The sequence below is a fragment of the Alnus glutinosa genome, chromosome 4, assembly GCF_958979055.1.
Source record: "Alnus glutinosa chromosome 4, dhAlnGlut1.1, whole genome shotgun sequence".
NCBI classification, from domain to species: Eukaryota; Viridiplantae; Streptophyta; class Magnoliopsida; order Fagales; family Betulaceae; genus Alnus; species Alnus glutinosa.
In genome coordinates, this window is record NC_084889.1 from 2,316,445 (window position 1) to 2,342,758 (window position 26,314).

At 36.1% G+C, this 26,314-nt stretch overlaps 1 protein-coding gene across 2 annotated transcripts; it reads right to left on the minus strand.

The window, feature by feature from the left end:
- Positions 1 to 641: 641 nt before the first annotated feature.
- On the minus strand, positions 642 to 14,466 carry LOC133867451 (protein CELLULOSE SYNTHASE INTERACTIVE 3). Of its 2 annotated transcripts, none has more exons than XM_062304220.1 (8): positions 14,301 to 14,466; positions 13,780 to 13,885; positions 12,956 to 13,055; positions 9,484 to 12,553; positions 5,965 to 8,509; positions 3,969 to 4,423; positions 1,539 to 1,655; positions 642 to 1,229 (listed from the first exon to the last, which is right to left on the minus strand). In XM_062304220.1, the coding sequence occupies exons 3-8, from the start codon at positions 13,015 to 13,017 to the stop codon at positions 1,068 to 1,070; spliced, it is 6,411 nt and encodes a 2,136-aa protein (XP_062160204.1). In that variant the 5' UTR covers positions 13,018 to 13,055; positions 13,780 to 13,885; positions 14,301 to 14,466; the 3' UTR covers positions 642 to 1,067. The 2 variants fall into 2 exon arrangements, with proteins under 2 accessions (XP_062160204.1, XP_062160203.1); XM_062304219.1 differs by having other exon boundaries at positions 13,780 to 13,913.
- Between the last annotated feature and the right edge of the window lie 11,848 nt (positions 14,467 to 26,314).

Consider the following 26,314-nt stretch of genomic DNA (forward strand, 5'->3'; position numbering starts at 1 on the left):
AATAGGCACTTCGGCGTATTTACTATTCGCACTTCAAAGAGTTTTTTATTATTTTCTCTATTTCCTTCTCTCTCTCTCTTCCTATTTCTTTTACACTTTTTTCCACACAAAATAATATTTAAATGCAAGTAGAGAGTAAAATAGAGAATATGTTGGAGAGAATATAAAAAAAACAGTAGCTAAAATAAATAGTTGTATATTTTCAATAGCTACTTTAGGTATTGTTGTCGGAGATACACCATAGTGCCTTTTCAGCCCTCACAAACTTTGCATTAAAATTCTACATAATAATGGGCTGCAGGGTTAGGCGTGGAATTTGATAGTTATATCTTCCTGGAAAAAGTGGAGGGCCGTGTGCCATTGAACCTCCTAGTGGCCTTAATAATTAGAATTTTTACTACCCAATTTTCAATTGCTGGAGTAGATAAACAATAGCACTTCGCGGGAGGAACGCTGTCAGTAGAATAAGTAGTCCTACGAAGCAACTTTGGCTTTTGGAATTGTAAATGCCCAGTCCTACGTGTTGAGTAAACAAGCCCTAAAAAATAAAAATAAAAATAATAGAAAAAAAACTGAGGCAAGCAGCGTCAGCTTGTAAGATTTTTATCAGAATCACTTTGTTTAGTGGCTTTCTTTCGTAATTGAATAAGTTGCTAGGTACAGCTCATTTTCACTGTTGGAAAGGCAGCACTTTGTGCAAAAAGCTCAATTCCATCAATTTCAGATGCCATTTCTCCCTAGTATGTTTAATTGCCAATTTGCCAGGACCTACAAACTGACCTGTACAACAAACTTCTAATCAGCTTTAAGATTCCCTATAACGTGGGAAACCTGCTCAATCCTCTTATCACCTCTGCAAACTAATAAATATAATTTACACTTAACCTCGAGCAGCTTAATCTTTCAACCTACAAAACTGGACCTGCAAAAGATGTGAATAATTACAAGCAAACCAAACTCCCACACCCCATCAGGAAAACCATCAATGCTTCTTTTCTCAGCTTTCTGAGTAGCTCTTCCTGCGCCTGTCTTTATTGTGTTTGCTAATATGGAGATATTGTACCTCTTTACATGTCATCATTTGATATCCTGTTGGACCAGATTATCTCGATTTCAAGCGTTCGAGAAGAGCCATCTTTGTTGCTGTCATGATTAAGGCTGAATAATCCGCTGTATACTCCTTCACTCACAACTTTGTCAATTTGGATGGTCACTCTTCCCAGTGTTGTCTGAAAAAGCCACCATTCTCAATCAGAAACATGAAAGCAACAACCTACCCAGACACACAAAAAAAGAAAAGAGGAAAATGAAAGCAACACTGCTTTAGAGGGGATTGAACCCTACCATTGTGGCCAACAACAGTTTGCCACCACAAAATATAAAGTGCACAGTCATATACAAACAAGAAAGGTTTATGATAATGAACTGCTTATGCTTTTTCAGTAGATTGAGGGACTGCATGGTGACGGCAATGTGAATGAGTGGCTCAACCAGGTGATAAGGACATTGCTAAAAGCATGTAAATGGTATCTGATTACCTTCCCAAAAGTATTTTTGCTTTTGCAAATGATGTGGAGCTTTTGTCCCTTTGGAGGTACATCAAATGCCCATGTAAACCCTTCTTTCCATTCAGGTGAGGTACTGTGGCTCACTACCTAATAATGATACAATACAATGTTAGTCTGAGAGTACTTGAAGCTGATTGAAATATTAGATCTAATAACCACTTGACATGTCATGCAATGTGAAACATCTTTCAACAAGTCTCTCATACGTCATGATAGAGTACAAGTTCTTGAACTGTGCAATATGCAGAAGAAACGTGCATAGTACTACCATACACAACTAGGAGTATAGGGGCATGAAATTGAGTTAAACTTAAAAATTTGGAGACACTGCAATTTATAAAATTTTAAGAACCAAAATCAAACTTAGAAACCATTTACAGAAATTTAAACACACATGCACACACAAGAAGAAAAGAAACCGTGTCAGAGCATGATCTTAATCTTAAAAAGCTTATTCTCCAAACCTTCGGGGGTAGAAGTAACATGAATATTTTACTTATCAAAAAAAAAAAAAAAAAAGAAGTAACATGAATATGAAAAAGTAAAATGTCATATCGGGGTAAAGGATATAGTTTGTGCGCACACATACTTACACGCTTTTAAATAATTCAAACCAACATAACATGCCATTAAATCTTTTTCAACAAAGAAGATTCAGGAAACAAGAATAAATGTTTAAATGCACAATTTCTTATCAGTTAGAACTTTTGAAATAACTAATAATTTAACATAGTATTAATGCAGTGGTTCTTAGTTTGAACATTGACTCTACATCTTATCTCTCATTTCAACTAAATATGTATATATTGTATCCTACTTATTGAGGGAGCGTATGAGCTTACGCCGTTACGCGTGAGGAGAAGTATTAAAATATTAATTAAATATTAAATTTCATATTTTTCTATCAGCTTAAACTTTTGAGATAATTGGTGATTTAACAAAGATCACGTGATAATTTCTTTATTCAGAAAGGAAGTGAAAAAGACATGGGAAAAACACATTTTACCTCATTGTTGTTAGGCTGTAGATCATAGAACCTTCCTAGAGTTTAGTTTGTAAAACACAGCCTTTTGTAGTAAGATTCAAGATGTAAGTCAACATAATTAGTTAATAGCCAATCACATTATGTGACATCATGAATTAACTGCAGACCTTCAACCACAAAATCCTCCTATATAAGCTAAATTAATTTGCCTTTTCTTACATGAAAATGAAAAGAAAAAAATATTTATTGGATTTCCTTTTTATATTATAAATAAATAAGTGATAAAATGAAGAAAAAAGTAAAAATATGTTTAGTAACATGACATTTTTGTGTTGGCTAGGAGGTCAAGTGTTGTTTAGATGTTAGCTTTTACACTTTGGACATGACCGTGAGGCGGTAAGTGTTATAAACAAAGCTTTTAGGGAGTTCGATATTTTAATGCCGAATCTCATAAGGTCAAAATATATTTACCCAAAGTATATGTTTGATTGTTTTGTGCAACTGACAAATCATGGAATGCTCTTATGTGAGAAGAGGCATGTAAATTATAACAAAATGACATGAATTAATGGTTTTATGTGGCAAAAAGAAAGTGTTAAAAAGGGAACTGTGTGCACTTGCGTGCGTGAGAGATAGAGAGATATTAAAGGGAAGAGAAGTCCTAGGAGCATAAAACTTGGAGTGATGAAGAAACAAGAGCTGGCAACTTATCATAATTATCAGCATACATTTCACAAAATAATACAAAAAAAGAAGAAGGAAAATAGAGCAACTGACGCGTGATGGAAACCTCGTATCCTGCTTTCCCAAAATTTTATTATTATTATTATTATTTTTTTATATTGTTATTATTATTTGCTTCATTTTAATCAATAGAAGAATGTGTTCTTCCTACAAATCCCACACCTATCATAGGTCGAAGCCCAAACCTCTTTCCTGGATGAGAGGAGAGGTACCACGAGGTTACAAAGTCAATGGTCTGCCCAAGCTTCAGTTATATTAGAAATAAATGTAATATGATATATAAGATGTGCAATTTTGCACTTCTCCTGTTAACTATATGCTATTTAATTTAAAGGTAAAGTAAGTAATAAGATTTGAGTCAAGAAAGAAAACGATGCATGCATTGCCAATGAGAGCTAAGGTAAGTGGCAGCTCAAGGTTCTCCCAAATCATTCAAAGAACAATAATATTCTAAAACACTTTGTTGGCTTACGATTAGATGGCGACTCTGAAGGCAATCAAAACATGGGGACTCACCAGCAGATGAAAACAATCCAACAAAAAGCAACAATGAGTCACATTCTAAAATTCCATCAGATCAATATCTCAGCACCCTACCCAAAAGTAGGATTATAAGTAAGTATATGAGCAAGGAAATATTTTGGCACATCTCGACTCAGTGGAAGAAATACCTTGGTTTGTCTTGGAGGACCATTGCCTATTGTCAATCTACAAAAGGCATTTGTTCCTCCCATGGCCTGCTTCAGGTTGTTCCCACGCTTAATAGTAACAGTCAAACAGCCAGGTAAGCAGTGCAACAGGCTGTCTGCTCTGTCATGGAAACTTGGTGGGCAGGTCTTCATGAGCATTTGCAGGATGGGAATTGCTTCGGCTGCAATCATGGCCTGTGACTTTGCAATATCTATTGGAATTGTTGACCAAGAATGTTTTAACAAGCATAGGGTGTCCAATACAGAATCCTGAGCCGCCTCATTACCAGATTTAAGTGCTCCTACCAAATGGGGAATGCAGAGCGTTGCTGCTTCGGAGGTATGGAGCTTAGGAAAGTTCGTAAATATCACATTTAAGGTTCTCAAAACCTCTTCATTGATAGTTGCTGTGGACCACAACTCTCTCTCTAGTGCAGCTGCAAAACAAAGCGACAACAAGATTCAATGTTTAAATGGAATGTAAAGCAAGAGGGTACACCACCTCTCAACACGTTGACCATTGTTGGAATGTAAAGCAAGAGGGTACCCCACCTCTCAACACATTGACCAGTGTTTAAAAAACTTACTAAAAGAAAATAATAAAGGTAAGCTAAAGTTGTTTGCTTGTACATGCTATGCCAATCCACTATCTTCACCCAGTTTTGTTCATATTTTTTGTGTTAACATTTCTTTAGTACATGTACTATATTACTCTTACTAAGGATTAAATGCTTTGTTTAGAAATATTCTTCTCTGGGCTATTTTTTATATATGGTTATAACAGCAGTTAGCTTCCAAAGCTCGAAAAATTCTCAGAAGGTTATTTAGACATGAAAGGACATATCTTGCAACACGATGTTAGAATTCATACTTCTTAAGAATAGAACAATTAACAATTACACCTCCTCTTGATCTAAGTATCAGATGTGAAAATCTTTTTTGGAGCAACTATCCAGGCATGTCCTATCACAAGGCTACTAGTCTAACAGGCATGGTTTTGAGATCAGACCCATTACCAGGATAAGCAAGCAAGTTCTAGTTATCTTTGTTGAAGTCTTTCTTTGATAAGCTATCTAGAAAGTTATTCATGTTTTCTTAATGTGGAGCATTTGGAGAGAAAGAAATCAGTGCCTATTTGAAAATTGCGAGTCCAATGTGCTCTATTTAAAATCCTCTTGTTTGAAATCTCTCTTTAATTAGGCTGTAGCCTGTCCCTAATTTCTCTTTCTTTGAATCTTTTATGGTGGCTGTCTCTCTAGCATACTTTCGTGTGCGAGGGCTTTGAATTTTTCTTTTAATAAATTATTATTCATTAAAAAAAAGAACTTTCTCCTCCAGAAGTTACTCTTTTGAGTAGTCTCCTTAATAGATTAGGTACCTGGTTGACTTTAGTAAACTCCAAATTGAGTACTAAAGAAATGCCCTCTAGTTTCTTTTTCCTCTTTCGCTTGACATTAAGAACTATGCTCTGATCAATGCAAGATACTGTATTCTTTCAAGGAATGTGGCATGGGACTCAAATGCATATTTATCCTTACAGAAATTGCGGTACTTCTCTTTGACAAGGTTAACCATAAGAAAAGCCAGAAGAAGAAGAAGAAAAAAAAGAATTTTTTTTTTTGATGGATTATGGTATATTTTGCTACCAATGGCAATCTTAGTCAATACAGTTTTGCATCTGACTGACTTGCTACCAAGAGCCCAAATACATTAGCTATGTAACAGACAACTTTACTACACTTAGGACTTGGTGTATGAGTATGGTTTATTGAGTTTGTAACTGCACTTAAATATATGCACATTGAGGAAGCTAACTATAAAACATTAACTGATTATTAATGTATACACTAGCAATTAATAAATGCATATGCCTTGATGGAGATATAAGATTAAAGAAAAGCATTGGCTAGTTTGTAAAATAATATATTAACATATTAATAAAGAAAAAGAGGATTAGACTTCTTCAATTGTAACTCACCTGTCAAAGATCTGATGAGCTCATTTGACACATATTCTTGAAGTGTGTGATTAGAAAATAAAAATTTGATCAGCAGTGCTGCCTGCCCAGAAACTTCTGGATTAGGAGAAAGCAATAATTCCTGAACTACCAATATGCCACCCGCTTCTGCAACAGCTCGCCTGTTGGTTCTGCTGTGCATGACGAAGTTTTGCAATGCACAAATCGCCACCACCGTCATTTCTTCTGTCGGTTGATCTTCAAGCAAGCTTATTAATGCACGACATGCAGAAACAGAATCACTAGCTCTAGCAAGTCCTTCATGTTGTGAAAGGTCCCCAAGGGCAAGAGCTGCAAGGAGCTTGCCAGATTGTGACCTGGTTTGTGGGTCAAGAAGATATTGCGATAAAGGTGCTATTGCATATTTGGAAACCTTCATCTCTCGTATCCTCACATTGTTAAATAGGGCTTCAAGTAATGTTCCAGAAGGTTCTTCACACTGATGAGATCTTAAAAGGTCCAACAAAGCATCTATTGCACCAGATTCAGTCATCTGTTCAGCACTTGAAGCATCGCTCCTTTCATGAACAAGTAAGGCATTAAGGGCCACCGTGATGGTGCTCTCCAGTGTTGAGTGCAACATTTTCACAAGAACAACCAGAGGAACTTTAAAGTAATACTCGGCATTAAAACTCAGAACATTAGAGAGAACCAAAGCAGCTGATTCCCACAATGTATGAGGTGGCTGAGGGTCGTCTTGAATTATAACCTTTGCAAGCTCAAAAATTCCTCCAGCATCAGCAACTGCCTTTGGCCAGCTTGTGGATATTTTTTCTAATGCTTTTATTGCTGTTTGCTGTAAGTTCAATATTCCAATTCCTGCAAGCTGCACAAGGGGTACGACTGCATTTTTGGTTGTAATATCTTGCTGAAAATGTTCCTGAGCAAGAAGATGAGCGAGCAATTCTGTGCCAAGCTGCTGGATGGCTTGAGATGGGGATTCCAGAAACGAAATCAGAGGCTCAATGACTTGACTAGGAGTAAGTTTCAAAGTTGCAAGGCTCTGTGGCTTCTCCAGAATATTTACTAGCGCTTGCAAGGAACTGTGCTGTCCCCACAAATCGAAATCTGGACGAAGTAAAACCAGGAAAAGCGGTTCTACTATTTTTGCGGCAGCTGTGCTTCTAGCAATTGCATTACTATTTGTTAAAATGCGGAACAGTTCTGCAATTGAGGAGCATAATGAACTAGGTGCAAGTGGGAGTAGCTCAAGACAATTATCAATAATGCCAGCTTTGACCATATCCAATTTGCGTGGAGTCCGGTCTTTACCCAACTTTATGAGAGCGCAGATGCTAGCCTCAATAAGCCGATGATTTGTCCCAGAAACTAAGCCAACAAGGAGATCCACAACATCGCAGGCCGCTGCAAGCTCCACCTGCTGTTCATCATCCAACAATCTTTCAAAAGCACAAACCCCAGATTCTACTGCTGTACTTGAATCAGACTGCATGAGCAATGTAAGGGGTTGTATGCATTCAGAGGCAATTGGATTTTCTCTAAATTTAGTATTACCAAACAGAACACAACAGAGTTGCGCAGCATTCCTCTTCAATTCCAAGGATGAGGAGGAAGATAATACTTTGTATAAACTCTCTAGTGGGTTTCCTTCCACATCGGTCAACAAGGCTGCTTTAGAAGAACTTCCTGAAGTCAGCTTGATTAAGGCAACAAGAGCAGCCTCTTGCTCACTTGCTGATGCAGCATTAAGCATGTCAACCAATGGCTGAACAGCCTGCCAGGCTAATTCAGAATCTCTAATGTTCTCAGCATCAAAAAGCTCATGGAGAGCCCGTGCAGCACTGAATCTAGCACTTCTGGACCCCATACGCAGAACGGCTATGAGTTGATTCAAGGAACTAGCTGATGCTTCAAATCGAATAAGATCAGAATTGCTAAACAATATTCTCAGTAGTTCAGCTATAGTAGCCTCTGTCGAGTCCTGGGGGCTCAAAGACAGGTACTTCGTCAGAGCATCCAGAGCTCCAGCTTCAGCCATGATTAATTTGTTTGTATCACTTCCATCTGCAATACGAGTCAAGAGCTGAACAGCTATTGGAGGGGCACCTGGCCTATCTGGAATTGGTCTCAAGAGATCCACCAACAGAGGAATAGATTTGCGTGCAGTGAACCCAACTCTTACATCTTCAATATCAAAAAGGCGCTCCAGTACAACTTGATCAGGGTTTCGTGCCAGAGACAATTCTTCTGATAAAGCAACAAGATTCGGCATATCCGACTCCACATAACCAATTAGGGTTATTAACCCAGCAACAGCGCCTGAATTTGCAACGGCAAGATTTATTCCCTTACCACCATTACAAACAAGACTAGCCGTTGTCTGGGCAGCAAAGAATCTATCAATCACTTCATCAGATCTCAGCAAAAGAGCAAGTGAAGGTATGATTCGCATAGTTGCAGGAGACAAAACAACATTTGGATCTTGGAACAAAATAGCCAGGAGCAGGGAACTAATCCATATACCTTCTGTATCCTCATATTCTGCCTGTTGATGAAGATTATTGTTTGGTTCAGCCACAAAAACCAAGTCAAATCATTCTTAAACTTAAGCATGCATACCAGTATATCAACTACGCAATAACAGCTACAACAACTACTAAAAAGAATCAGAAACCAATACATTTTATCTGGGAATGAGAATCTAGCATGCAGAATTCTGGTGGGAACACCAGTATTTCAGGAAATATTCTTTTTGTTGCATGTTAGACTCATCTTAAAAAGCCTTTAAGTACATTACTACATGTGCAAACCTATTAAAGACACTGAAACCCTCTCCTCTTCAACATACCCCCACCCCTTTCTCTCCATTGTTCTTCTCTCCTTTCTCAATTTCATTCCCCTGTCACACTATTCAAATACTAATCTGAGCTTCACATCCACGGCACAATCTATATTTGCAAAAAATGTAGTGACATATTCATATGGCAGAGAAATAACCATTCAGCATTCAAGTTACATGCAATGGGCCACTAATTTGGATTAGGTAGAATTTGGAAAGAAAAAAAAATGCAAGGAGTTTTACAATAAAATTTCTACTATAAGCCTTAAATTATAGGTCCATTGCCTCGTGCAATGGTGAAGTCTTGGGCCACTTCATGCAAAAACTGTTGAAAGGTAGGACCATATCCGAGCCACCCCTCCAAGGATTCCACGTAGGTGTGACCAACACTGGGTGATAACCTTTTTATAGTGTATAGATAAAATCATCAACATCTCTTAAGCATGTGTAAGATTCAATATGATTACATCTCTCACATTTTAAAGAGTTATCAACTTATGCCAGATTTATTTTTTCAACATCATTGATCATCTATAACATATGATGCCACATTTAATTCATACTACTAGCTAGTAACAAGTCCTGTAAGACTCATCCCATAGAGCAGTAAAGCAAAAGGTGAGGCAGTACACACTGAAGGAAAAACACTTGGCCACTAGAATATCTAAATCTGGATATACCTGTGGATTGGAAGTGTAGTTTGCAAGCTTGTCAGAGAGGGCCTCAACTCCACCAGCTTCCATAATAGTGAGTTTGTTATTTGCACAGAAGGAAGCAAATATTGATAGCAACCACAAGGCAACAGTGCCCCCCAAGACGGTGGCTGGGTCAGGAACATCAAACTCCTCTCCTTCTGGGAATGCAGTTCTTTCCATATAACCTTTCGGAGTTCTGACTTCAATTTCCATAGAGGAACAGTTAGAATTTTGCTTCATCATTTCCACTAAAGCATATATAAGTGGTTTTAAATATCCAGACACATCAAGTGCTTCCAGTGACTGCTGTTTGTGTTCTTTTGCAGCACAAATGAGCAGTGAAGACCCTCCAACTCTCACTTCTAAGCTGGATGAGTTCAGTATCCTATTAGCTAGTGAACCCATCGATCTTGATCTTGCAACCAACAAGTCAGCCACTACAACTGGTTGGTCCCAACAAAATCTAGACAAAATTTCTATGGCCTTATCTTGCACAGGAGGAGGCCCCTCAGCCAGACAGTAAACAAGAGGCTCTAAGCTTGATGGAACTTCAGCAAGGGCAGACCATGGAGGGTTAGTTAAGTGCACACCTTGTTTTGTCCTAGCCAGGAGTGCAACTACTTCTAAAGCATCAGTGGCATCAGTCCCATCCATATCCATTGCATTTAAAGAATCAACAAGCGCTAGTATAGCGAAGCGGCACTGAGAATTCCCTGTCAATACATCACCTACTGGAAAATGTTTAAGCAATTGGTGGAGGGCACGTGAAGCATTCTGCTTACCTTCTGATGTTCCTTCTCCCAGTACTCTTGTCAAAGCTGAAACAATATCTTCTGTAAGGGCTTCTGCAGCAATCTGCGAATCAGAGAGAAGATTGGCCAGTGCAGCAACTGCAGTTTCCGCAGCATCAATAGAAGAAGTCTTAGCCAACTTGATTAGAGGCTTGACATCCCCTTCAGCAAGATAACACATCTTGTTCGTAGTTTTAGACTTGGTTGGCCGGGACAGAGCACCCAATGCCCGAGCGGACTGCGTTGCAACAACTTGAGTTTTGCTGGTTAAAAGCTTCATGCAAGGATGAACAATCTCATCAGTTGCAAGACTATCACAAATATCTTGTCTAGTGCTGAACAGATCAGCTAGGACAGAAGCTGCATACTCTTGGGATTCTTCATTTGATGAGTTAAGAACCTCAACAAGAGACCTCAGCCCTTTATTAGCTGCAGAACCCTTATGCACAAGATCCTTGTGTGATGCCATTGTAAGTACATGGCCCAAAACTTTAATTGTATGGGCCTTTGAGCTTGGAGAATCTCCTAGGAGCAAAGCCAGTAACTGATTTATCGTGGCAGAATCAGCTGTTCGGATAAGCTTTGTCAGTGCCAAAGCTGAGGCTTCTTGCCCTCTTGATCCACCACTTTTTAGAAGCCATAAGAATGCTGGGATGGCTCCAGCACTCTCAACACAGGCACGAATGTCTTCACTGTGACAGCACAAGTTCCACAGAACATGTGCTGCATCCTCCTTTGCCTTCTGAGATCCTGTCTCTAACAACTGCACCAGTGGAGGAATACCACCAGCAGCAGTGATGGCCCACTTGCTGTCATCAACTTGGTCAGCCAAGATTGCAAGCAACTGAACGGCATAGTCTTGATGCTGCTCACTGGCTAATCCCAGCAATGATATCAGTAACTGAATTCCTTCTCTCTTTCGAATTGCTTCCCAGATGCCTACGCCATCACAGCATAAGCTTGTTAAAGACAGTATCAAATAGTCTCGCACATCAGCAATAGCCATTGTTATCAGTCCAGTAAGCACCCTCTTTGCTTCTGCATGATCGAGACATCTTGAGAGATAGATATTGCCATATAGGCTAGCCATAGCCTCAAGGACACGATCTTGGATCAGCTTATTATCACGAGGCTTTAGAAGCATTACAAGAATATCTTCTAAATGTGTCACATCAAAAGGTTCCTTGTTTACATCAGAGTTGTGCTCAAAGACCATCAGAGTGTAGGCAAGTGCTCCAACTATATCAGCAACTGGCGCAGCTAGGCGAGGGGACTGTGAAAGTTCTCCAAGATAGAGTATTAGAGCAGACATCCCACCATAGATATTTGCTAAAGCTCGTGTTGCATGCCCCTGTAAAGCCTGGCCGCATTCACCTTGCATACACTCTTTAGAAGGAGCAACTACTGCCCCAATAAGAACCGGAACACCATCAGCATCAACAATTGCTTTCTTTGCTCTGGTTGACTTTGAAGAAAGAGCCTCTAAAGCATCAGCAGCACTAGCACGGACAGAAATATCATTTTCCTGGCCTACGAGCCAAAGCAAGGCTTTAACAGCTCCAGAATCTATTACTTTTTGGATGCTATCACTGAAAGCTAACATCAGACGGGCCAATAGAGAAGCGGCATTGGACTGAGAAGCAGCATTATCAGAAGACAGAATACCCACAATGATATCTACTCCTCCAGCCTCAAGGGTCGCTCTCCAGTAACCATCCTTATCACCACAAAGATTTCTCAAAGCCCCAGTAACAAATCCCTCAACCACTTTGTCCTGCTTGTTCTTTGGATTTAGCTGATCCCACAAGGTTGGTACAACACCTTCTGTAACAAATATTTTCACACCAACATGATCATCTGAAAGCCCACCAGAGGAAACTTCATATATTGCCTCTGCCGCTGCCTTCCTAGCCTCAGTTGATTCAGACTTCAAGAGTGAGAGTAATGGTGGGATGCACCCACCTAGAAGCACCTTTAGCCGCAAGTCTTCATCCTTGCACAGAAGACTAAGTGTTGCAGCAACATTAACTTTTGCCACAGAGGTGCTACTCCTGAGAATGCTTATGAATAATGGCATTGCTTGGCCATGGGAACCAATAAGCATCCTAGCTTCTTTTCTTGCTCTAGCAATACCTAGCAAACGTGCTGTAATAAGTTCTTTCTCATTTTGTGACGACATGTTGGCATGTAGTTGCTCAACAAAATGAGCAACAGTAGCCATCGTGTCTTCTGGATCATCCATAGTTGCTGTTCCATTTAATTCCCTGTATGTAATAAGCAAATTCAGTATTCAAAGTTAGCAACACATACAATATATATATATATATATATATATATATATATATATATATATATATATATATATATATATATATATATATATATATATATATTGTATTTAACACTGCAAGACAATAAATCTACATTGATTTGAACTTCTAAAAGAGAATCCAAAAAGATTATGATGACAAGTATTTTAATGAATTAACTTGTCAAAAAAAAAAAAGTATTTTAATGAATTAAAGTTTGGAGCTCCTTTATAATTTTCTTTTAAACTCTTTCAATTTATCATCAATACAGGTGCATAACAGATTTACTTTCCAAAGTGCAAAAAGTGCTAAATTGGTTACCACATTAAGGAGATCAAATAAAGAGAAAATGCTAACCTAGGGCGAGAAGTAGAAGAGGATAGGAACTCTCGTGGTTCAGGGGAGGGAGGTTTTGACATTTCCACCGAAACACCACTTCAACTCTCTCTTGGGCCACCTGCAAATCAAGCCAACTAATCAATTCTACTAAACTAATGAATCCTGGATATGCATACCACATAAATATGCTCATAAGAAAAATCATAAAAACCAAGACTAAGATCCAAGAGTGAGGTGCTATATGTGTATGTGTGTGTCTGTGTAAATGTCGGTCTCTGGTTAATAGTTGCAAATTGTACCATTCAAATTTCTTTTTCAATTGCCCATGCCCTCCAATCCTTTAAAACGAAATATCCCAGAGCTATCATAAAGCTGCAAGTCCAAATTCTAAACACCACACAGTTTGCCGATCTTTCACTGACAATTGAAAGAGGGGAAGTTGGGAATAACTAACCAATTTACAAGTTATATTTCCTATGTGCTTTTTTTAAGTCCCAAAAAAAAAAAAAAAAAAAAAAAATATTCCCAGCATCACAATATGATTACAGCACCCAATTTCAGCAACCCCCCAAAATCCAAACCCTTGTTTAGTTGTTTAGCACTGACAAATCAGAGCCCCAACAAACGAACTTTCACAATATCCATTTCCCATAACCCTGTCCACTCCAGATCCCAAAAAATCACTAAAACATTATCACAAAACACGACCCAGAATTTAGAACAAATACACTGATACAATAGTAGCTCAGATTGCAACATATCCTCCAACCAACAAGCAGGACATACATAGCCATCAAAAAATGACAACATTCATTAAGATTCAAATCGACAAAAGAAAGTACCTCCCCGTACACTGCAAATGCCCAAGAACTCTCTGGTCGTTACTTCCCAGAAACCCAGCTTCTCCGCCTGAGCAGCATCAACACCTCAATTCCTCACCATCCAATCCTAAATCCTCATGGAGTTCACACAAATTCTGCTTTAGAAAGAAAAATAGTGTAAATGGTGAAAGGCAAGCTCACACAGTGTAAGCTTCCCCCGACAAGCTTTCAAATCAAACTAATCCAACAACGACAAACAGCGATCATGGTTTTGTCAAATTCAGATCTTCATGCAACTTGAACAATTTACAAGAAATTCAGCGTCCATAAAGGCGACTTAATAGTGACTAAACATGAATAAAAAAATTAGGAAAAGGTACGGAGATCAGATCAGAGAGAGCATCACAGAATCTAGGGCAACAGAAACGTCCGTTTTTAACTGCCATCCAAATCACACAAAGTAACAAAAAAAGTGTACCACAAAATCAAAATCAAAAAAAAAAAAAAAAAAAAAAGAGAGAAAAAGAAAGAAAGAAAACTACCAGGGAATTCACTTTCTGAGAAAGACACAACTGAGAGCTCCGTCAATGGAGTTAGAACCAGCGTTATTGAGTGAGAATGTGTGTGTTTGTGAGGGAGAGAGAGGGAGACAGTGAGTCCGAGTCTTTTCGCTTCCTTTCCATGTGTGAGTGACACCATGTGTTTGTTTTCCTGTCTGTTCTTTTCCTTTTCTTTAAAAAAAAAAAAAAGAAAAGAAAATTGTGATGTAATTTTTTATTTTATCTTTTTGGTATTTACTTTATTTATTGGCGGAAGAGTATGATGAGCATCAGTGGGCAAGTGCGAAACAAAACGAAGCCCAATTGGTTCCCGATTGCTGTTAGTCAAGTTAATTCCTGTTTTCTTGGGATTCGTGTGTTTTTTTGGCTTTTTATCTCTTAACAATATTTTTCTTTTTCTTTTTCTGGTTTCATTCATTTAAGGTTTTGTTTGGATATGGAGATTACGTTTTCAACTCTCATGTATTTGTTGAAGTTATCCGCAATGGCTCGCTCAGATGATTCCAGTGTAATAATTTTTTTTTAAAAAAAATATTAATTCTATAAATTAATGAGCTTAATCTTTTATATATATATAAAACCCGTCATATATCTACTGAAACGGGGCTTTTATTTGATAGTGAAAATAAAAATGGCAAATTTTTTTTTTTCTATAAATTGATATTAAAAAATAAAAAACATGTGAGAAACACATGTTATTAACAAAAAAAAAAAAAAAAAAAAAAAACTTCTTACATGCCAATTAGGGACTCGTACCATTTTTATGAGTAATTCTAAATGTATATTAACTGTCCATAAAAAAAGAGATGGCTTTTAAAACCACCATTAACGAATTACTCTATTTTCATAGGCTAATTTGTGATAAATTTTTGTCGAAATAAAAGTATGTACGATCATAAATATTTGTATAAAAAAATAATATTACCTATATAAAAAAAAAAGAAAAAAAAAAAGTGTTATATATATGCTGAAATGGTGGTTTTATAGAGAGTGAGGTTTGCTTATTTGAATATTTGTTTTTTATTTGAGAGTGAAAATAAAATTATGTACAACCATAACACTGATAAATGCATTCATTTTCTTCTTAGATATGAATCGTGCTACAATCATATTGTAATCTAAATTTAGACATGATCATAGAAAATACTATCATTTCTTGTCATCTTTCATTATTATTATTTTTTCAAAAAAGGAGTTATGATGTGAGTTTTATCTAACATGCCGCTAAGAACGGGAAATAATTAAGGACGATGTGGATAGAAAATAGACCAGCGTCTATATAAAGCCTAATAAGGCCAATTTAAACAAAGGTCTATTCCCCCTCAAAAAATTAAAAATAAAAAATAAAAAATAAAAATGGTCTATTCTCCCCAAAAGTTTAAAAAATCTCAAGAAACTTCAAATAAAATACACATCCTCTCCAAAAACTAAGATACGGCTTCTCTTTCAAAAGAATGATTCCCACTATATTTTTCTCTTTTTCAGACAAAATTATTGACTTAATCATATGAGGCTCTTTCGTTCGCCTCAATTAATCCGACATCACTATAATAATTCTATGTTTTTGATCTTTTGCAAGAGGCCCGTTACCCAATCCGGCTGCAAGAAATTTAGTATCATCAAAGTAAAATTAAATCTCATGCATGTGTTTATGCTACGTGAATAATTTATTAAGTCTCATTCCAAGTCGAAAAGCAGTAAAAATTATGCTTACAAAATCACTATTTGATAACGTAATGAGTGATATATAAATGAAAGGAAGTAATTTAATGGTTGAATTATTGTATGTTGATTGAGTGACGCATTATATGTCTTAATTACATATGTATTGTGTAAAGCAAGAAATCAATATAAACAAATATATACATGACAATAATGACTGTAGGATAGATAGCTATCATTTGCAAATCCCCTACTTTAATACAGACGTCTTTAGAAATAAATAAAGAAGATTAATTAAATTATTTATTTCAGAAAAAAGGATTGAAAAATTCAGAAATTGAGAAAAAACGATGCATGGTGTCCAATCAAAATCTGCCACATATATATCATGCTAAGGTTGGTGGCAATTGGTATAAGCCTTGACTTTGGTGGATTGTAGCTTGAAAAACAATGTGGGTTATATAAAATTGCTTTTTAAGCAAATTGCTTTTTAAGCAAACACCATACTAAAGGGAAAACAATTCACCAGACGTTTAATACTTGACTTTACCTTTCGCATTGTCCTGATTGTTTGGACGGAAAATCTTATTTTAAAATCTTATTTTTCTCAATTTCAAGAGTTTTTGGCAGTTAAAAATCTTGCTCAAATTAAAAATGTGTTTAGTTGACTAAAGAAAATAAACTCCCCTAAGCATAAAAACTTCACTTTGCATTTTTGTTAGAATACTCTCGTCCCTTCAAAAAAAAAGAAAAAAAAAGAATACTCTCGTATCGATCATACTCAACCAAATTCCTAATTTCCTATCACCTTGAATCGTGGTCATGGAAAAGATTATGATGTTCCATATATAATTGAGGTATTGGATGAAGTTGCTAGTTATCTAGTCTGTTGTTAAGGGTAGTATAATTTTTATTCAAGTCCCTTATAGACTGACATGACAGTCCACGTAATACTTATCACTTTCATTAATGTTCTGTTTGTTTCGACGTAAAATGATTTCCATCGTATTTTCATCGAAATCATTTTCAGAAGAAAAAATAAATAAATGACTTTTTTTGAAAAAAATTTCCGGCGTTTGGTTCGCACGAAAAAATTACAAAGTGCGAAAATCAGAGTTTGGCAAATGCCGCTGGAATCTGGCAACGTCTGGTAGCCGTTGTTGGATTCCAGCGAGCAAGTTTGGCTTGATTCTAGCCGGACTCTTCTGGATTCGGCCGAGATAGATACGGCCACTAATCCTGCCGAATCTGAACGGATCATGGCCGTTTTGGCCAGATCAGTGGTCAGATCCGTCAAGATTCGGTCGGATCTCAGCCATTTTGGCTAGATCCGGCCGGATTCTAGCCAGATCTAGCTGGTTTCCGGCCAGATCCAGCCGGCTTCTAACCATAGCCGGAATCCGACAATATTCTGGCCAGTTTCAGCCGGAATCTAGTCTGCCGACATCCAGCGCCGGTAGATTTCCAGTGATTGGATGTTGCCGGACTCCGGCGCCGACTGGATTCCGACTACCGACAATTGCTGAATTCTGACAATCGGATATCAAACGTGCATGTAATAACAAATAGTTTAATTTCGGAAAACGATTTACGGTTTTAAAAACCATAAATCGTTTTTCAAAAATTAAAGAAACTTTTACGGTCAAACTGAAAATGATTTTCGTTGACCATTATTTTTCGTCCCTACTAAACACCGTAAAATGCCGAAATTATTTTCCAGAAATCATTTTACGCTGAAACAAACGGAGCATTAATAATTAAATTTGAAAAAAAAATATCTTGTTTAGTTTTTTCACTATGTTATGCCACGTACGTAACACTTATGTTGTAATAACCAATGGAAAAACGCTAGTCACATCTACGCTATCACCCTAAAAGGACTAATTGATTTGAAGTTTTCCCTATAATTATTTATAAAGCTCAATTTCACTTAGTAACTAGGCAATGTGAGACTTATCACTCATCTATCTTTTATAAACCACTCACTCTATGTGAATTATTTATCTCTTCTCAATATGAGACCGGGGTGTTACAAACTCTACCCTTAAACCCCTGACGTCCCTCGCCAGGGTCACGTCATGCGATGCTTTAGTACCACATGATTTGGCGTTACTAGGTGGCTCTGATACCATTTCTAACGATTAAAGGAAAAGCGGTAACCACATTTGCGCTATCTCTCCAAATTGACTAGTTTTTTTGGAGTGATAGCACAGATATGACTAGCGCTTTTCCTTGAGTCGTTACATATATAAACTGTCACGTCAGTTTATAAGAATTGTAGTAAAAGCTTGTAGTACCTCAAAGTATTTTTTCCAATTATTTAATGGTGTTCAATTGTATATAACATTTTATACTTTAATCTGTTACAATTAATTAATCTTTTCCTAGAAAAATAGAACTTAATTTATAGATTTCGAGTATGAAAACCAAACTTAGGTCTAGGCATCGAATATAATATATATTTCAGTCTATTGTTTATTGATTTATAGTACTAAACTAATCTCATTCAGGCATGCAGAAGAAAGAAATGTAGGTGGTCTAAGCATGTCAGGATCAAAATCTTGATTTCAGGAATCTTTTCTTATACAGATGTTTGACGATAATAGGTTATTCTTGGATCTTCTCAATTTAAATATCTTTTAAAGAGTACTGTTTGAAAAAGAAATGTGGATCTTAGATTCTTAGCCAAGCATTTGGTCAAGCATTAAGTGGAACCCAGCAAGGATATATATATATAATTATATATAGATTATAGCCATGCCAGCCTTAGCCTTTTGTTTTTGCTAAGCAGATGTCACTAAAAAAACACCCAACTATTAGGGTAAGGTAAAAATTATTATTATTATTATTTAATTTCAAAAAATAAAATAAAATGCTGGAGCTAAATTTTTAGCGCATAGGGGCGCCTCCAAAGGAGCGGTCGGAAAAAGCAAAAGTCGACGCTTGCATAAGTTCACTGTCGGTAAGTTTTTAAAATTATCAGCGTTTGTAAAAGCCCGACACTCAATAATTTAATGAATAAGGTAAATCTGGTTACTCACCAAAAAAAGAAAAAAGAAAAGGGAGGTAATTCTGGTTGCTTTGATTGTTCATCCGACTCATCCCACCACATGTGGATATGAAGAGCTAGCAGGCGTCTTTATGTATAAACAATGCAATAATATTACGTGTACTTTTTATCTGTTCAGATGGAGAAATTAATAAGATATGTTACTATTCAACTCTTTTGCCCATAATGCACGTGGTTTAGATTCAAGTTCATCCAATTTCAGGTTTGCTCCCTCGATCTGTAAATATTTATTTTTCCTTTTTCTTTGTTGGATAGACAAAAGAGCTGATGAAAGAGGTGAAAAGGCATGCACTTAATTATAATAGCTTACTAATCTCTAATTACCATAAACTGCTAACCACTTTCATAGTGAGTTGGAAAAACTTATTTGAAATCTCGAGTGGGATTTTCCATAGAAAAACTTGTATGGAGAATTAACTGAATTACTGTTTCAATGGGACGCCTAAGTGACTTGGGACTTGGGAGCAACCGATCGAACAAGATAATGTAACTATATATAACAACCAACCAAACCACTTCAAAGTATTGTTCCTATCTTCACAACACAGTGGAGCCTACAGCTACTGCTATAGGTGACAGGCAAAGACGAAGATCATGAAGGGCCCCTGTTTGCTGGCCGCCGGACACAGTGTTGGCAGGGACAGATTTAGAGGGGCGTCGGTGAAGGTTATAGCCCCCTCAATTTTAAAAAAGAAAAGTAAAAGTTGGGTAAAAAATAAAAACTATAAAGTAAAAAATAAAAATTTAGCCTATTGATCCTTACTAATAAATTTTTTTGGACCTCGACTTTGTCCATAAGAGTTTTTAACTCCGTCCTTGGGTTCCAGAATTTTCATGGAGGTAGTGCCGCCAGTAACAGTACCGAGGAGAGGAGCACAATTCCAGTTCATCAACCAGACTTAGTTTCCTTTCTTTAGAACTCAAGGGTACAGAAGAACGAGCCTCCATAACAAATCCACTCGTATGGGTTTCAATAGTCGCAAAAAACATTAACATTAGACATATTCAAATGCTAGACTGAGCAAATATAGTATAGAGATGGCTCTAATACAACATGTTAAGTAATATATAATTAAATGCTAATTAACAACATAAATTAGCAGCAGAATAATTAATTATATAAATGCCTCCGGCCATTGCTTTGCTCAAGTGAGGTGGATAAACTTTTATGCAACAATCAGAGAATCTAAAAAGTTTAGAGAGGTTCTTCTAACTTATGTCTACCAATGCCGAAAAATGGTTATACAGAGCTCTTATTTATATATATGTCAGGAACCCTCAATCAAAATTGATTAAACTAATTGTTTAGTTTTTTTCCTCCCATCGAGGAGTAAAATTGTTGCTTTGCTCAAGTGAGGTGGATAAACTTTTATGCAACAATCAGAGAATCTAAAAAACAAAAATTTAGAGAGGTTCTTCTAACTTATGTCTACCAATGCCGAAAAATGGTTATACAGAGCTCTTATTTATAGATATGTCAGGAACCCTCAATCAAAATTGATTAAACTAATTGTTTAGTTTTTTTCCTCCCATCGAGGAGTAAAATTGACCAGCATAAGAGCATTCCTAGTAGCCTCATCAAATTTTACTTATTAAAGTAACTAAAAATCATTTTTCTCTATTCTGGTGCCACTTTTTTAAAATTCTCCTAGTAGCCTCACCATTTTAACTATTTATTATCATTATTCCATTTAAATAATTTTTTTTTTATATTTTTTTTATTCTTTCTCAATTTAATCTTTTTACAAAGAATCCTTCATGTCCATGAAATAAGGACATTATCGTGTGAGAGAGATGGGAGATGAGAGAAGAAAATGAGAGAAAAAGAAAAAAGAAAAAAGTGTGCTGATCATGTGAGGGAGAAATGTGAAATAAAATTGATGAGTGAGTTGGTGAGTGAATATTACTCATCAAAATTGGTGAGTAATTTCACTTATCAAAACTTTTTGGTTAAAATGGTGAGGCTATTAAGAGTGGTTTTTTAGTGTTTTTATCAAATTTTACTCACCAAAATAGTTAAAAATCACTTTTCTCTATTCTGGTGAGTCACTTTTTTAAAATTCTCCCAGCAGCCTCACCATTTTAACTATTTATTATCACTATTTTATTTAAATAATATTTATTTATTCTTTCTCTATATAATTTTTTTACAAAAAAATTATTCATATCCATGAAATAAGGACATTATCGTGTGAGAGATGGGAGATGAGAGAAGAAAATGAGAGAAAAAAAGAAAAAAGTGTGCTGATCATTGGCTCACCAAAATAGCTAAAAAACTATTTTGATGAGGCTACTAGGAATGCTCTAATATCATAATAATATCTTAATGGCTTTTCATGAATCAATTTGAATGAAATAAGTCATTATATTGAATACCATAATTACATATGTCAATTCCTTCAATTCAAGTTGCAGAAAAACTGTATGTAATATCTTAAAAAATATGCTAATTATATCTATATTATTATTTTAAAAGTACTAGCTAGTTAAATTATAATTTAAATTTATTTAAAAAATCACTCATAAAACTAACTCTCATATAATAAAAAAAAGGAGCTTGAGAACTTAATTAACACTCGTCGGCGGTGCTCTACAATTTTTCTGCTCTATGTATGCATGTATGTAGAGACGGAAGGTTGCCATTTTAATCCTGATATTTTGAATGAACAGTCGCGTCCAGAAGTTATTTGATGTGATGGTTTAACCGACTCTGGCGACGTGGCCCAACGACTGCGTATGAGCCTCAGGAAAATGAAAGTTAATGGCGTACAGATCTGCGATGTCACCTCCCACGCTGTGACGTTGGATTTATGTGTCTTTTTATTTTTATTTTTTTTGTTGGTTAATTTTCTTTTGGGTCGGAGCCTCGGAGGGGATTTGGATTTACTAATCATTTCTGCAAGCATAACATAAGAAACCAATAAGCATTACGGGCTGAAAGCCTTTTCGGCCCGATACCATTTGCAATTTTGCAGACCCTCAAGCCTCAAAAATGGTCAACAAAATGTTCTAAGTCCCAAAACCAAGGTATCCGTTTTGATTCTCTACAACCCTTTTTCCAATTTGATTACGAAAAAAAAAATTAATAAATAATTATGAATATAATTCTTATTGAAAATGCTTGGAGCACTATACTAAAATACAATATAGTGACGAATTGAAGGCCTAAGTCAACCATTTAAGCAGGTTTTTTTTTTTAAAAAAAAATATATTAATTAAATAATTTTATTTTTAATTTTTATAATATATTTTTATTTAAATTACACCATGAATTGTTGTTCACTTCCCTTTATTTGTATATATATTGAAAAGGAAAGTAGCAAAATACAATTAAGGTACATTAAAGTTTGACTTTATGAGGTCATTCCATTTATTAAAAATTTGCTTCTTTTTTTCTTTTTTTTTTTTTCTTTTTTTTTTTTTTTTTTTTGTGGCGGGGAGCAGGGGGTTTGTTATTTCTCAATGGGCCTTTTAATTATATATTTTAAGAGCATTTATTGCTTAAAGAAACCTTATATCTTTGGAGGCCTTAAGCACTAAGCAGCCCTCTTAACTTCTTAGCCTTTGAGCCGTCCCACCCTCGTTGTTGATATAGACAATCACGTCAATTTAATATATATATAACTCTTTGAAAAAAAAAAAAAAAAATTACTGGCTAAAATTTTAGAGGATCTTGAGCTCAAATGGTAAAATAGCTCAATTGATATTTTTTTCTCTTACTTTCTTCTCATGAGTCATAATTCAACCTTCTTCCTTGGGTGGAAAAATTCATCCCTTGCTTAATCAAATCACGTTGTAGCACCCTCCTCTATTTGGGGAAAATAATAGTACTATTTTTGTGTAAAATATTATAGTAGCGACACCTGCCATCACAGCTAAGCAATTGGAATGTCTGAGTCTAAAAGTAGAACCCACATCTGGGAATCTGAGAAACATTTAAACATGGCTTAGCTGGTTCAAAGCCTGAGTCGAATTGGAACACTCTCACGTGAAGTTGGTTTTTGTTTTATTTTTTCTTCTCGTGAAATTGATAAAGTAATTAATTAGCTGTCCGATGGTGTGGTATACTGGCATTTTGGATTGTCTCACTGAGTCTAGGTTTTAAGGTCGAATTTCACAATGAAAAGCATTTGAGGTTATTGGTTTGGGTGCTGTTAGACACTTAGACTCTTAGTCTTAGGTGGGACTGGTGTTACCTATGGCTTGATTTGTCTTCAAGGAGAGCTTACGGTTCCCACCATTTTGGCTTGGGCTGGCAGGGGCTGCCATAACCCACGTCCAACCCTAGGTAGACTTGTCAATTTGGTTTCCCCCCTTCTACCCTTTCGGTTAATAAATAAATAAAGTGATTAGTTGTCTTGCAAATTTAAAAGAGTGTTATTAGGGATGATGTATTATAACTTTTACTATAAATTTTTTACAAATTTATTTATCACGTCAATCATTAAAATGTGAATTATTACGTGATAATCCATGTGACATTCACCAAGTGAATTTGAAAGAAATTATAATAAAAGTGGTAAAGAGTATTTCAAACCTTTTGCAACCTAAATGGTAAGCAAAACTGTGTAATTAATGATTTATACGCATTGATAATAAGCAGTTCGATCAATATGTATTTACTATTTAGCACATTGCCCCTATGTGAGATGTTTGTTGTTTTTTCTTCCATTCTTTTACTAATTTGTTTAACTCTAGAAAATAACGAAACAAGTAGGACTTAAGTTATGTTAAATCCCTCAAATTAAAAAAAAAAAAAAAATAGTAAATTAAAAATCTTTCGACCTTGATTATGCTGTTAAAGACGAAGCTCTCCTCAAGTGATATAAAATTACTAAATTAGTAATATGGACTTATGTACCAAGAAGAAAATTAAAATATTTTTCTCTCTTTTTGTTCGTTTCGTTATTTTTATTCGACATAAAATTTTAATATCTAAGTCATACATTTAGGCCTCGTTTGGTTCGCGAATTAAACCCATAAAAATTAATAGTTATTCATACGGAATAACTATTCATTTGTTTGGTTGTATATTTTTTAAGGGAATAGCTATTCCCTTACGAAGAGGAATAGCTATTCCCTTACGAAGAGGAATAGGTATTCCACTAAAAAATGAGAGGAATACGTCTCTGAACCTTAACGTAGAAGCATGCGTGGAGATACTAGAAAGCAAGGTCACCCCTGCGATGAATCAGCAGCTCCTCTCCGAATTTACCATTGAGGAGATCTCTGGGGCTCTCAACCAAATGTCATTCCTCAAGGCATCGGGGCCAGACGGCTTCTCTGCTTGCTTTTGCCAACATGACTGGTCCACGGTATACCCTGAGGTATGTGCTGCCATCCTCTCTTTTCTGAATTCGGGTAATATGGACCCATGTATAAATGCTACACATATTGCATTGATTCCTAAAGTTGCGACACTTGGATGTGTCACGGATTTCCGCCCTATTTCTTAGTGCAATGTGATTTACAAGCTGATTTCTAAGGTATTGGCTAAGAGGTTGAAAGTAGTCTTACCTGATATCATATCTTGCTATCAAAGTGTTTTATTCCCGGTAGAATGATCAATGATAACATTCTTGTTGCATATGAAACTATGCATTTTATGCAGACAACAATGTGGAGCAAAGTGGGATTTATGGGAATAAAAATTGATATGAGTAAGACTTATGATAGGATTGAATGAGATTTTTTAGAAGCTATAATGATCAGATTGGGTTTTGAAGCTAGGTGGGTGCATTTGATTATGACTTGTATTTGGTCTGTTTCCTATTCGGTGGTAGTGAATGGAAATCCTGTAGGCCCTATTTGTCCATCTAGAGGAATAAGGCATGGGGACCCCATTTTCCCCTACCTATTTCTTCTATTTGCAAAAGCCCTTAGTTCTTTACTCCTACAGGCAAAGAAGAGAGGGGTTATCACTGGAGTCCCAACTTCATCTAAGGGCCCAAGGTTAAATCATTTATTTTTTGCAGACAATAGCCTCTTGTTTTGCAAGGCAAATTCGGTGGAATGGAGACGGATATTGAAGATCATTGGAATTTACGAGGCAAGCTCGGGGCAAAAGCTTAACCTTAGCAAAACTTCTATCTTTTTTAGTAGAAATACTACTATGGAGCAAAACCAAGAGATTTTGTTACAATCGGGTCTGTCGGAAGCCACTGGGATAGACTCTTACTTGGGTTTGCCCTACTTTTGTTAGAAAGTCCAGATGTATGGCTTTCCAAGATATTTTTGAAAGGGTGTCACTGAGGCTTAGCAATTGGAAGGTCAAATTCCTTTCACAAGCTGGGAATGAGGTTCTTTTGAAGGCTGTGGTCCAAGCTATACCCACCTACAACATGGGTGTATTCCAATTGCTGGTTTCTCTATGCAAGGAGCTTAACAAGTTGATGCAGAATTTTTGGTGGACTCACATGGCTAATAGTACTCAAATTCACTGGATGAGTTAGGAGAAAATTTGGAGGTCTAAATCTATAGGTGGTCTTGGTTTTAGAGATTTGACTCTCTTTAACAAGGCCTTACTTGCTAAACGAGAGTGGAGATTGATTCAAGATTCGACTTCCATGGTTACTAAGATTCTACAAGCAAAATATTTTCCCAACTCAAACTTCCTGCAGGCCAATTTGGGCTCAAAGCATTTCTATGTTTGGAGGAGTTTGTTTAATTTTTTTATGATGGTGATATGATGACTATGTGGTTTTTTTTTAAAAAAAATTATTTAGTAGCGTAATTGTATATGAAAAAAAAGGGCACGAACTCAGCGAAATTAAAAAAAAAAAAAAGAGTCATAGTATGACTATTTATTTTTCTAAAATAAAGAAAAAAATGTCCTTAAGAATGTAAATTATATTTGTATTATAAGGTTGTTTTAGGAAATTTGATTATAATATGATTTCATTCACCAGTGTATTGTATTGTACCAAACAAAGGAATACATATGCAATGTTCTATTCCACCGTTACAACCAAACAAAAGAATAGGAATAATTATTTCATTCTACCTTCTTTTATTCGCAGGAATAGCCATTTCGCGAACCAAACGAGGCCGTAGGGTTAAGAGGTTTAGTATAATTAATTAAAACTAGCACATAACCCGCGTCATGTGCGGGTTTTTACTAATTAAAAACGCGCCATGCGGTAATAGATAATGTAGAAAGTAGTTTTTAAAAAAAGTTGAGTTATTATATTATAATGCTACATTTAAGAATTTAGTAATAAGAAACTACATTTTATAATTTAGGAATAAGCCCTTCAAAAAGAAA

What these genes read in the sequence shown, in the direction of transcription:
- LOC133867451 (XM_062304220.1), bottom strand. Translation starts at nt 13,017, where the DNA reads ATGTCAAAACCTCCCTCCCCTGAACCACGAGAGTTCCTATCCTCTTCT. An exon ending in ACTACACTTCCAATCCACAG is followed by an intron (nt 8,510 to 9,483) that starts GTATATCCAGAT and finishes CTTCATCAACAG; the next exon opens with GCAGAATATGAGGATACAGA. An exon ending in GCAAAAATACTTTTGGGAAG is followed by an intron (nt 1,230 to 1,538) that starts GTAATCAGATAC and finishes TGGCTTTTTCAG; the next exon opens with ACAACACTGGGAAGAGTGAC.